At 42.8% G+C, this 14,185-nt stretch overlaps 1 protein-coding gene across 1 annotated transcript; it reads left to right on the forward strand.

Annotated features, from left to right (window-relative positions):
- The first annotated feature begins 917 nt into the window (after positions 1-917).
- On the forward strand, positions 918-12,599 carry KCNV2 (potassium voltage-gated channel modifier subfamily V member 2). The gene is made up of 2 exons (XM_032291021.1): positions 918-2,662; positions 11,998-12,599. Exons 1-2 carry the CDS (start codon positions 1,307-1,309, stop codon positions 12,277-12,279), a joined length of 1,638 nt encoding a protein of 545 aa, XP_032146912.1. The 5' UTR covers positions 918-1,306; the 3' UTR covers positions 12,280-12,599.
- The last annotated feature ends 1,586 nt before the right edge of the window (positions 12,600-14,185 follow it).

Genomic DNA, 14,185 nt, shown 5'->3' on the forward strand with positions numbered 1-14,185 from the left:
TTTGCTTCTATATGTTTAGACTATTTCTAGAAGGGTAGCCAAAAGGTAGTAACAGTGGTTGCTTCCTTGACGTACACCTGATGGCTTGAAATTACAGTTGGAAAGACATTAACTTTCTGCTGTAATGTGCCTTTCTACCTTTAAAATATTCTTTTATCTTGAATGTGTATTAGCTATGCAGAATAAATTGAATTAAAAAAAAATTTCCTGCTCAAAGCAAATCCCACCCTCTTCTCCAGTCCCCAGTATTTTTTTTTACTGGATCCTTTGTTATCCTTGCAGGTTTATGTCCTCAACAAAAACCAGGAGTTCTTTGAGTGCTACAGCTGTGTCTCCATCGTGTTTGCATATCCAGCATTTGCACAGTGCCTTAACCATGAAAAAGGGTTTTTTCAAAAAGTGATGTTTTGAAGGATGATGAAGACCCTTTCTTTGGGTGGAAGTCAGGCCACATTTAAATATGGCCTAATACAGGTGAGCAGAGTTGTGAGGCCCTAAAAACATCTTCCAATCATTCTGGAATTCTACCTTGAAACATGTCCCTATCTTTTTAAAAGAAAGGGAGGAGGTAAAAAAGAAGAGAGAGAGAAGCTGAAGCTGACTTAAGGATCTGACTGGACTTCAGAGCAGTACCCCCGGGGAGTATCCATTTGAAAAAAAAAGTGATCATGTGAATGGACAAGGAGACTACTTTAGATCGTATATGCTCTAAACGAAGGGTTATGCTGACAGGGAAACTGACTTGTCATGAAGTCAGCTTTGTTCTGTTGCTGTTTGTCATCCGTGCTAATGGTGAGTTTACCTAGGGCAGAGGCTGCAATCTCAGTCATGAAGCTAAAGACACAAGCTCCATATTCTATAGCTAATTCACTTCATCTCAGCACTCATACACTGAACACTTTCTAACAGCAGGGTTGACTGACATTTTTATTAGCAATAATCTCTGCCTTCTTCTGATTCTCCAGAGATTTAAGCCCACATAATCACCCTCTACGTCACAGGGTCGAGGGAGTGGGGGAGAAAATGGGCTAAGAGGTTCTAAATCCCTCCTAACACTTGCTTCTTCCCAATCAGCAAGATTAGAGCAGTCAACAGCTGACTGTGTTCAGACCCCGCAGGCTGGGTTGGCCTGCCCAGGGCCTGCGGAGGGGCAGCTCTGGTGGCAATGCCTGGGCCCCTAGATGTGCCGGTCCAGCCTGGCCTAAGACAGTGCAGGCCACTTGATCCGTCCTCCTAGAGGCAGTGAGCAGGTTAGGGACCCTACGACAGCTAGGTGGAAAAAGGAAGGTGTCTACCTCCCACAGCCATGCTGAAACAGGGTGAGAGGAGACGGTCCTGGAGCTACAAGCCCTGGAACACGACGGAGAATGAGGGCAGCCAACACCGCAAGAGCATTTGCTCCCTGGGGGGTCGGTCCGGCTCCCAGGCCAGTATCCAAGGGTGGACCGAGGGCAACTACAACTACTACATCGAGGAGGACGAGGATGGGGAGGAGGAGGACCAGTGGAAGGACGAACCGGCCGAGGAGGACCAGCGGGCAGAGGAGGTCACCACCACCAAGCCCGAAGGTCCCAGCGACCCTCCGGCCGTGTTGTCCACGCTGAATGTGAACGTGGGCGGCCACAGCTACCAGCTGGACTACTGCGAGCTGGCCAGCTTCCCCAAGACGCGCCTCGGTCGCCTGGCCACCTCCACCAGCCGCAGCCGCCAGCTGAGCCTGTGCGACGACTACGAGGAGCAGACAGACGAATACTTCTTCGACCGCGACCCGGCCGTCTTCCAGCTGGTCTACAATTTCTACTTGTCCGGGGTGCTGCTGGTACTGGACGAGCTGTGTCCGCGCTGCTTCCTGGAGGAGCTGGGCTACTGGGGCGTGCGGCTCAAGTACACGCCGCGCTGCTGCCGCATCTGTTTCGAGGAGCGGCGCGACGAGCTCAGCGAGCAGCTCAAGATCCAGCGCGAGCTGCGCGCCCAGGCGCAGTTGGAGGAGGCGGAGGAGCTCTTCCGCGACATGCGCTTTTACGGGCCGCTGCGGCGCCGCCTCTGGAACCTCATGGAGAAGCCGTTCTCCTCGGTGGCCGCCAAGGCCATCGGGGTGGCCTCCAGCATCTTCGTGCTCGTCTCTGTGGTGGCGCTGGTGCTCAACACCGTGGAGGAGATTCAGCAGCATTCCGAGCAAGACGAGGGCGGCCCAGACCTGCGGTCCATCCTGGAGCACGTGGAGATATTGTGCATCGGCTTCTTCACGCTCGAGTACCTGCTGCGCCTTGCCTCCACGCCTGACCTGAGGCGCTTTGCGCGCAGCGCCCTCAACCTGGTGGACCTGGTGGCCATCCTGCCGCTCTACCTGCAGCTGCTGCTCGAGTGCTTCACGGGCGAGGACCACCAGCGCGGCCAGACAGTGGGCAGCGTGGGTAAGGTGGGCCAGGTGCTGCGCATCATGCGCCTCATGCGCATCTTTCGCATCCTCAAGCTGGCGCGCCACTCCACCGGACTGCGCGCCTTCGGATTCACGCTGCGCCAGTGCTACCAGCAGGTGGGCTGCCTGCTGCTCTTCATCACCATGGGCATCCTCACCTTCGCCGCAGCTGTCTACTCCGTGGAGCACGATGTGCCCGGCACCAACTTCACCACCATCCCCCACTCCTGGTGGTGGGCCGCGGTGAGTACCATGGCCCTGGGCTCTCCCATCCTCTTCCCCAGCCCAACGAGCTGCTCCTCCCTTCCCTGGTTATCAGCTACCAGGCTTTGGCTTCTGATCCTCATCTTCCTCCTCATCCCCGGTCACTGCATACAGCTAACAAAATGGCAGTGGATGTCAAAGTGTTGGAAAGACAATCTCAGCAGTTCAGTAAGTAACTGAAATGGTAGAAATTTCCAAATCTAGATGTAGTCTTCAAACCTTTGAAAGGTTTTAAAGATGATTCATCACCATTACTGTTATTTACCATTTATTCAACATCCAGTGTCCTAAATGGATTACAAAGCTTGTCTCATTTTGGCATCAAAACCCTGTGAGATGGTTATGACCACCATTTTTTTAAGGGGACAAGCAGAAATGGCTTCGGTTTTTGAAAGAAACCAGATTTATGCAGAGAAGGAGGTGAGACTTGGCTGAACCATGTTGACTCTAACTGAAATCCCACCACCTCTGGTTCCAGTTAAATTTGAATGTGGAAAAAGCATCTCAAACCGAAACTTGCTCTGACTTCACTAAAATTCTTTCAGGACGCAGGGTTATTGACCCATTTTATAGTTAGTGAAACTGAGGTATACAGAGTTTGAGTGTGGACACACAGCTAGACATGGCCAAGCCAGAACTAAAACTCATCCCCCGCCAACTCCAAAACCCATGCCTTTTCCATACCCAAACACTATCTCTTTCAAGTTTTAGTTCTTTTGCACGCATTGCTGACTTTGTACAGTTAGTGTAATAGTTATTTTTGGTCATTGTTTTCTTTGGATTTTGCCTTTTTATAATGTGTACTATTTACTCAAATATCTGTGTTTTGAACTATGGTGTATGAATCTTTGGAAATAAATGTTAATCGGGTCTTCTCAGATCAATGAATAAGTTGGAATATATAAAGGAAAGAATTGAATGTATAGTTTCCTTAGTTTTCTTTTTTAAAGTAGACTGTAATACCTTTAAAAACATTAAGCAAATACAACCAGTTTTCCCATGACAAAAAGTAGATGTTGTCAACATTAACACTGTGTATGTCTTAACCCACAGTTGGTATGCACTACTGAGATAAACCCAACCCAAGGCCACTGACAATCCAATGTAGCATAATAGAAGATTTAGAAAACCTGATTCTAGTACCAGACCTGCCATGACCCTGAATAATTAACTGTGAAACCTCAACCCCTCCCTCCCTGTTCTGTTTTCTCACCTCTAAGAACGAAGGTTGGACATGTAGAAATCTGCACTTCAGTGTGAGTCTTCCTTCCCTTTGAAAGCAGGGAAGTCATATGCATAGAGGATATGTGAGCTTTCTTCAGTGACAAGATGACACAAGGCTTTTCTGAATGAGCTAGCCAAATGCTGACTCTCTGATCATATTCCAAGTGATGAAAGGTCATCTCCATAGTAGATAAATCACGTGTACAGATGAGGGTCATGGCGGATGATCTGTCCCCAGCAAATGACATTTACTTTGGAGGTGACTAAAGCAGGAAAGCAGAAGAGTAAATCTACGCACTGATGATATGATACAACATTTGAGAGTCAAATTTCTATTCATCTCAACATCTCTAAAGGCGAATTCATCAAGGCACTAGACCTAGTAGACTCTTTGATACTACAGTTTTAACCCTCAAAAGTTTTTTCAACCTTTTACATATTAACAAATACTTTGATAAAAGTTATGTTACTTTCAAAGGGATATGGCTAGAGAAAAAAATTTAATTAAAATACATAAAGAATAATGTTATTCATGTTGGATTTTTACCAGTAAAATTTTTTTTGAACTGAATACCCATTGATCTCACTTAAATTTCTGATCCGTTTAATTTACAATGAAATCTAAACTTTTCAAATGATCCCTTTTTATCTTAACTGACATTTAACTCAAAAGCAATGTTTCTCATAAACTACAAAAACTGAATCACCAGTTTTTATCAGTAAATGTTACCAATTATTGCTCTTATATGTACGAATTTCCTTTTTCATACACTATTTTCACAGACCAAATTATGCACATTCCAACTATCCCATTTACCAACCTTACCCTTTACCAATGGTCTTTGTCCATTTTATTCTCAGAATTATACCAGTAAAATTTGTTGTAAATTAGATAAAAGACTGATAATTTATATTTATTTATAAACTAATCTATGAAAATAATGGGAACAATTGCTCTTGAATATCCTAAGAGTGCTCTGTTCTCAGGACTGCTATCTCAGTAATCCAGTTCTTCTCTATACTTCTAATTACACTACATAATATAGACTAAAGGTTTATATTCTCAGTAGAGCAAAGAGAAAAGAACAATTCAAAATGATGTGGACGAAATGTCTTGTTTCCAATATGTAGATGCAAAGTGAAAAGAAGGAAAATATTAGGACCAATCTGTCATGTAACCCACAAAAATTCACCTCATTCATTGAACAGTAAGCTTTTGAGCACCTCCAATGTTCCCAGTAGTATTCTAAACACTAGGGATACAGGGTAGGAGAAGAAAAAAACAATGAAATGTTTTCTCTTGTGGAGCTTACATTCTAATGGAGAAAGACAGATAATAAATAATTTCAGGTATTGGTATAGCTTGTGTGGGATAACAAGATTGAGAGTGAATCAGGTGGTAGAGTCTGTCTTTAGTGGGATAGTCAGAGAAGCCCTAATGGAGAAGATGACATTGAGATAAAGTTTGAAAGATGAAAAGAGACTCACCTAAATGCACCTGACTAAACAGACGTGACAATCTGAGAAGAAGACTCCTAAAAGTTACTGATCCAGTGCTTTCTAAGCATTGTATTGATCATGCATCTTATAATTTTAAAAAATTTGGGGCATACACCCATGATAAATGTGTACATATTTATAAATTAGAAGCTACTTATTGCCATAATGATGCATCTCAAACCACCCTGAAACTCAGTGGCTTAAAACATGAAGCATTTATTTAGTTCATGAATTTAAAAGTCCGCATTTACTCTGGTTTCAACTAGGAGGGACTTCTCTTTCATGAGGCTGTTGTTACTCATTCACATGCTTGATGGTCAGTTGGCATGAAGGGAAAGACTAGACTACACGTCCACATTCCTCCAGCAAACCCCAGCAGCCATATGTCCATGGCTGTGGCAAAGACTAAGAGAGGGAAGGCAAGCCCCATCATGCGAACACTGCATAAGCTTCTGTTCATGGCCTTTGCTTAGCCCATTGGCCAGAATAAGTCACATGGCCAAGCTCCAAGTCAAGGGGCAGGACAGGTTAGCCTACCTACTGTAGGAGGGCACTGCAAAGTCATATGGAAAACAGCTTAGATACAGAAAGATGTAAATAATTAGTTCCAATAATGCAATCTTTCTCCTGCAATAATATATTATTGCTCAAATATATTACACACATCAGGAAACATACACTCACAGATTGAAACTTTAAAGCTGAAATAAAGAAAAATATAATTGGCATTTTCTTCCACCATTCTGGGGCTGTATCCCTTGTGAAATATTCATCGCACATTACAGAGAGTTTCTCTTACCCATTCTTTTATTTATTTTTAGTACTTTCAGACAACCCCAGATCTGACTTGCTTTTAATAATCTTTCTTCTCTCTATGCAAGAATCCTGCAAACTTTCTCTGTAATTCAACTCAGGGATTTAAGAGCAATACAATAATTTTCATTATTGTGAATTCTCCTGCAGCTGCAAAACAAATCCCTCCTGGCCACTTATGTCTACAAATGCTCATGTATTAGGATGTAAGATAGACCTGTTCTTACTCATCTGTCAAATGGAAGTTATTTGTGAGGACTAATGTAATAGGAAACGTATGTAACTCGCTAGCCTCTAGTAAGTCTGCAAGAAATAGAAGCTACCATGCCTGAGTAGTTGATAGTCTTTATCACATGGAAGCAATAACCTTTGCTTCCACATTCATTTGGGAAGCAAATAAAACAGAAATGATTCCTTCTCTACTGGGGAAAAGAAAGAGACTATGAAACATAGAAAAAAGGTCAGCTGTTCCATTATGGGAGAACTTCTGAGTGTCCAGATAAACCGGCCGACGCCTAAAGCAGCTCAAGCTATCTTGAGGCTCTCTGGGTTGCCTGCGACTGGGAAATGCATGACGCAGTTCAGCAAGAACAGTGAGCTCTGTGATGAAGCTGTAATCATTCGCCTCCTGTGTGGGTATTTTTTTTTTTTTCTATTTTTTCTTTTTTTCAGCCTCAACATATTACATTTTTTTTCTTTTTCTTTTTTTTTGGAGGGGGGTATTTTTTCAGCAGAAAAGAATAAGGAGACTTTGAATGAACCATTTCCTTCTGAGTTTTCCAGGGCAAGTTAAAGCCGAAGGAACCAAACAGGAAACTATGGCATGAACCCATTCCTTCAAAAACTAACTTCTCAGAAAGAAAATTTATCTCTAGTTGAAGCACCAGATCATTATGTCCCAGAGACCTTGCTCCTGTCTTTGTTTTCCTAAAGTATGTTGTCATTTCCTTGTCAATAGGCGGCACTTACAAGATCACTGAAATTTATTTCTTGTTCATGGATTGCTTTGAAGAAACCTCTTTGAAAAATAAATTAGGTTGCAGTCAGAAAAACAGATACCAAGGTGAATATTTCAAACAGAAATTTAATATAGGGAAATAGATAGTTGTTAGAAGACTGGAAGAGCAGAAAGAGAAAACTGAGATAATCCAGAGATTGGTAACTGCAGGATATCACTATTGACCCTAGAACTGGGAGAACAGACGGGAAAAGATATTGTTACCGGAACCTAAGAGTCCAGAGGAGGGGCCTCTGTGTAGCTGTTGCAGGAACTCCTAAATTGGCACCATGAGGCTGATGCCAGGAATGCCAAAAAATGCCTGAACCATAGCTATCGGCTGCGATTGGAGGAATGATGGCAGAAACCAGAAGCAGGAATAGAGACTCCTATGTCCTCATGCCATCTTCCAGTCTCTCATAGGCAGAGCATAAGTAGAAGACAGTGGGCAAGAGAATCTGAGAAATGTAGTTTGCAGACTCCCAGTTCTGGAATTACAGAAAAAATAAATACAGAAGGGTGTCAGGCTTGGGACTAAGAGACAACATATAAATATCGGCACAGAAGGTAGTAGAGTTCTCCTAGCTCCTTCAGAAATAGCACAGAAGCTACAAAGGGGTTAAGGCTCTTAGGCACTGTTGCTACTTTTGATCTTATGAATTCCTGATTTTGGAGCGATCTCCTTTTGTATCTTTAAAGTATCTTCCTTATGTTAACCAATATAATGTGAGTGGAACATGACAGAATTGTTGAGGGCAGGGAGAAACGCAAGGAAGCTCAAACTTGCATTTGTGGTTTTGCTTTATCTGTGCTCACCTCCCCCTTATTGTACCATTTACAAACATGTCAGAACTGTAATATACAGATGAGGGTTGATCTCTTGAAGGTAGTCACCTATAATCTCATCCTAACAGTGCTTCCACTAATCAAGACATTCTTAGAATTCCACTGAGGAATTACCTTCGGCGTTTGTGAGACATTTACTTGCTTCTTTGTGATGTTGTTGCTAAATCTTTACCTTTTTAAGGCAGGATTCAATACTTTAAAGTAGTTAAGACATTTTAAGACAGTGTAAACCATCAAGGTAGATATGACCACCTGCTGCCACTGAATCTACTGTGCAGATTATAACCCCAAAGAGGAATTCCAAATATACTTGTTGCAACAATAGCATGAGTAAGTACAGCCTTTTAAGCTGAATACTTTGAACGACAATGTGTATTGAGGCTTATAATAATTTTATCCAGAAAAGTCCATCTTCACCACCTCTAATTCCTTTGGAAAACAGAAAGTATATTAATTATTTTGAAAAATAATTCCTGCATGCATGGACTACAGGGTGTCAAGATTTATACTATTCCTCGTTCATTATGAAGGAAACAAATTTGCCTTGTTAAATGAGAAATCCAAGTATTCTGAAGTTTTAGAGAAAAAATTGATGCTTATCCTCATAATATTTGCCAGGATTTGCTGTTTAGTGTGTAAACTGCCAGGGGAAGGTCACGTTCTAGCTTTAGGACCTAAGGCTAAGCCAAGTATATATGTTTACAACTGAATGGTTGTTTCCAGTTTGCAGAGTTGCTGAGCTCACCAGTTTTCTTCAGGATATTAAGATGGATTGCAGAAATGTTGGTCACATTTCCAAACCCAACTCCTGCTAATGGAACTCATTCTATGAGGTCACTCGGGTCAGTTTGGGGCTTTCCGTTTTTTATTCCCATCTAGGGAGAAATGGCTTGGCCTATGGAATGCGAAGAAAAAAAGCCAAGGAATCCTGAGTTCCTCCTGGAGCCAAGGAGCAAGAAACAGATCACTTGTTGAATTAAATTATTCACAAAATAGACAACACATAAATTAACTGTACATTTTGAAGAAATTCTTGGGGACTAGTCACACATAGCCTCCTAGCAGAAGATATCTTTTTCTAAAAATAGAGATTGAAGATATACAAAAATATTTGGACCCTATTATGCACATCAAATATTTATTCTTCTTTGAGCCAGTTCTTTTTGCTTTTGACTTTTCACTCAAAGTTCAGCCAAAAAAATAAATAAATAAATAATGAAGTTTGGCTTAAGGGTGAAGCAAAGCCAGTGTGCAGAATGATCAAAAGTTGAAAATAAGCTGTTTGTCTTAATTACTTTTCTTCCTCGGTGTCCTCCTGCCCTCTCCCATCCCCGCCATTCGGAACTCTTAAGTGACTTGTTTCCTCCAAGCCCTCTGCATTGGACTTCCATGGATGTCTCATGTTCTAAACCAGGGGTCCCCACTTCCGGGGCTGTGGACCAGTACTTGTCTATGTTCTGTTAGGAACCAGGCCACACAGCAGGAAATGCGCCGAGGGCCAACAAGCATTACCGACTTAGCCCTGCTGCCTGTCAGATCAGCCACAGCATTAGATTCTCATAGGAGTAGGAACCCTATTGTGAACTGCACACGCGAAGGATCTAGGTTTTTATGGGAATCTAATGCCTGATGATCTGAGATGGAACCGAACCATCCGCTTCCCCAATCCCGTCCATGGGAAAAACTGTCTTCCAGAAAACTGGTCCCTGGTGCCAAAGGGGTTGGGAACGGCTGTTCTAAACTACTCCTGCCTGCCACTCACTCCTAAATCCAAACTTCCTTTAGGCCTCCACCAGGGAAAGTCGACTAAACTTTCGTCCAGAGGTGTAAGTGATAGTGTTAGTGACAAATGAAAGCTGTTGTTCAGCCCACACACCTGGAGAGAGATCAGGCTGGGGTTCTTTTACTTTTGATGTGGCCAATGACAAGAAGCACACACCCACTCATGCAACAAAAAGGACTTGGAGATTAACCAGCAATCTCACTTTATCACTGCCTCACATCACCCCTTGCTCCCGAAGTTGGGAAAAGAGGAGATTCTCTACTGGAGCCAGAGGGCGGAGTCAGGGAGGAGCTTGTTTCCACAGCCTGTGGGTCTGATAAGCATGGCATGTATAGAGTTGTTGGTGCAGAATCACTCAATGAATGTTGATCTTGGCCTTTTCTCAGCTGGGGCCGGCTTCAGGATGGGGGACCCTGGGATTGCCTACATGATATATGGCTAATATTGCTCACACCGCCTGTGCCAGGCACTCCTTCAATTCCTATCTACTCTGTGAGGTACATACCACACACGTCAAAAGTAGAAACTGAGGCCAAGAGAATTTAAGTGATCAGCCCAATTTATTCAGCTGGGAAGTGGATGTAGACCCACAAAGTCTAGTGTAGTCCCTGTTTCCTTCAGCTTGTCTATACCACATTGCTTCTTTTGGATGCCTGCTTGTATTCTGACGCTACAGAAAAAAAACGGCACACCTCTCACCAGAGACAGAGCAGTGAGTGAGAGGAGGTGCATCACCAGCCCCCAAAAAGAGGTGTACCCTTTCTTTTTTCATGGGCTGAATGGAGCTGCGGTTCTTATCAGTGCCCCCAGATTTTTCCAGCTGGCTCACTGCTCCATTTCATTCTAATCAATCAACTGCACTACTCTAGGTTCAAACTAACCCTTACATCGTCAAAACAAAAACATTGACACTGCTAAGCTAACGTCCACCTCAGTATGGATCAACACAATGACCATACGCTTTAGTGCCGTCTGCTGGACAATTATGGCATCAACTACCCAAATACACAAAGCAAAGGGTGCCCCCTGGAGTTGTGCAATGTAAAAATTTTTACAACTGCAAGCAAAGGCTCTGTTCAAAAGGCTTCTAATAATTTAGCCAATACTCTGGGGAATCAAAGGGAGTACATGAGGCATAAAAAACAGTCCCCAAGGAATTTTTCCAGGGTTTTTCTCTGGTAACTGATAACTAGTCCCATGGGTGTCTGCACTTTAAAACAGAAGCTTGTTGACCTAAATAAATCTCCAATTAGTGGGATTTAAATCAGTGTGACAAGAGTGATTAGAAGTATTTCATGCAGGGGTGAACATATTTTTGGTCAGTGATGTCTTACAAAACTCCCTTTACAAAATAATGAGAGTGTTTCTCCATACATTTGCAATTAAAGCACCTTCATATAAAGTCTCTCATTTGAACTACATAACTCTGAGAAGTGTTGTAACTGACTTCATTTTAAAGAAGAGAGGAAGACAGGGAGGAGTTTCATGCCTTTTGTATGCCTGGTACTGTGTTCAGTGCTTTATATTCATTTTCTTATTTAGTCTTCACAAGAAGATGGAGAGTTAGATGGTTATTTACTGTTTTAAATGAAAAATTTAAAAAAATTTTTAAAACAGTCTGAAGGTTTTGCCCTGGGTCACTCAGCTGGAAAGGGTCAGAGTCAGGACCTGAACACAGGTCTGACAGTTCTAAGACCAAGCTTTTTCCAATACATACAGTGTATAGGCAAATCGAGGGACCCCCGCCCCCGTCCTGAAGCTGGTCTCAGCCAAGTTGGGGAGGCAAAGATCATCATTTATTGAGCACATTCTACACCAGGAACTTAACATACTATTCTAAATGCTCTTTACAACAACCCTTTCAAATAGGTATCACCTCCTCCAATATCTTACATTAAAAGATGCGTAAGTCATAGTCAGGATTTAAGCCAAAGTCTTTCAGCTCCATCTACAGCTCCTGTTCCTTTCATGACACAGGTCCCACAGGTAGTCTTCCTGGTACCTCCTAAAGCAGGCTCCATGGGAAGCCATTACACTTCCCACTTCCCAGGTGCACTCACAGAGAGGACGCTTCCCTGCCTGCTCCTCTCCCTTTCTTCTCCTCCCCAGTCTTAGTGCTAACAATTCCATCCTGCTTTCCTTCCTCTACAGGTGAGCATCTCCACCGTGGGCTACGGAGACATGTGCCCAGAGACCCACCTGGGCAGGTTTTTTGCCTTCCTCTGCATTGCTTTCGGGATCATTCTCAACGGAATGCCCATTTCCATCCTCTACAACAAGTTTTCTGATTACTACAGCAAGCTGAAGGCTTATGAGTATACTGCCATGCGTAGGGAGAGGGGAGAGGTGAACTTCATGCAGAGAGCCAGAAAGAAGATAGCTGAGTGTTTGGTTGGAAGCAACCCGCAGCCCAACCCAAGCCAAGAGAATTAATATTTTAGAGGATATGTAGCTGGTAGATTCCATGAACTTCAAAGCTCCATTGCTTTTTTTTTTTTTTTTTAATCATTATGATTGGCAGCAAAAGGAAATGTAATGCAGACATACACAAAGGACATTCAGTTCACAAAGCTCTTCTAGAAATGCTCATTTTGGGCCAAACTCAGAATGCCTCATAATGCTCTTGCACTGTGTTGTGTGAAACATCTGACCTTCTCAAGGACATGGCTATTGAAAACTTGAGCAGAGCAACAGCTTAGGTTTCTCTTGTAGCTTCTTGTAGCATCTAGCTCAATAAATACTTTTTGACTTGAGTTGACTTGAGAAAATTTTTTTACTCAAAAATTTTTTTTTTAGTTCTTAACTTTCCAGAGACAGGGAGGATAACAGCAGGAATTTTACAAGCTTTGGAGTTAGACTAACCTCAGTAATCTCAAAGCTATCAGCTGTGTGGTTTTGGGCAAGTGACTCTAACCCTCTAAGCCTCAGTTTCTTCAACTGTAAAACGTAGGTAATACTTACCTTATCCGCCTGAGGAACATAGCGAGACCCTGCCTCTACAAAAAAATTATTGAAAATTATCTGGTGGGCTGGCACACACCTGTAGTCTCAGCTACTTGGAAGGCTGAGGTGGGATCACTGGAGCCCAGGAGTTAGAGGTTAGAGTAAGCTATAATCCTACCACTGTACTTCAGCCTGGATGACAGAGTGAGACCCTAAATAAATAAATACAAACACCTACTTTGTAAAATGAGTCTGGGGATAATAAATATGTATAAATGCTAAATCAATGATAGCTATTAAAATTGTTTAAGTTGATATTATCTAATGAAATCTCTAGACCAGTGGTTCACAAAGGCAAATTTATTCCCCGGAGGCCATCCAGCAATGTCTAGAGATGGTTTTGATTGCCACTAGTGTGAAGAATAAGGGGGGCTTCTGGCATCTAAGTGGTAGGGGCTGAGGATGTTGCTAAACATCCTACAAAGTAAAGCACAGCCCCCATAACAAAGAATTATCTGACCCAAAATGTCAAAAGTGCCTAATTGGAGAAACTCTTATCTAGACTTAATATGGGAACCCCGAGACTGGACTTGTGAAACATGCCTAAAATGTACTAACCCTCCCCCATTAAAAGGAGCCCCACACTCTTCTCACCAACTCAGGCCTCCTTTTTCTCTCTCCTTTCCATGAAAGGAAGAGGAAAAAAAAATCCTCACTTCTGAACAATCTTTGTGGCCCAAGTCCTGGACGAAAGGAATACAGTGTGGCCCTCCACTCTTTACTAGATTAGAGAATCAGAGCCCACAGGGAATTGGTCCTTTCTTTCCCTGTAACCTTTCCTCTTAATTCCTTTCTCCTTCCATAGGACTATTGGAAATAGCAGTGTTGAGAATTAAAGCCTCCTTTGAACAGAGCACAGAAAGATTGCCCTGTAGCTGGAGCTTCCCATACAGACCCTCAAATTTGTCTCAGGGCATGGCTGGACCTATTCCTGTGTCATAAGTTTCTGATTCAAGCAACAGACAGAGAGAGAGAGAGAGAGAGAGAGAGAGAGAGAGAGAGAGAGAGAGAATAGTTGCTTACAATGACAGAAAATCTGGGCAGGCAATTTGGGCTATATGTAGCGTCTAACTTTATTTAATATTTAATACATTCCTAAATAAGGTATTGGATTACTTTTTTAATTTAGGAAGAAATGGAAGCTTAGAGAAATTAAGTCAATCTACTACATTCACACACAGCCAGTAAACAAACAGTGGGAATGGCCCAGGTCTGTCTGATCCCCAAGGCTCTTGATGGAGGTATAAACTAGTGTCATCAGCAGCACCTGGAGGGCTCGTTAAAGCAGAGCATGCAGGACCCTGTCCCTGGGGTATGAATCAATAGGCTTGGGATG

This window comes from Sapajus apella, unplaced genomic scaffold (assembly GCF_009761245.1).
Source record: "Sapajus apella isolate SASKATOON/1434 unplaced genomic scaffold, GSC_monkey_1.0 scaffold24, whole genome shotgun sequence".
Classification (NCBI taxonomy): Eukaryota; Metazoa; Chordata; class Mammalia; order Primates; family Cebidae; genus Sapajus; species Sapajus apella.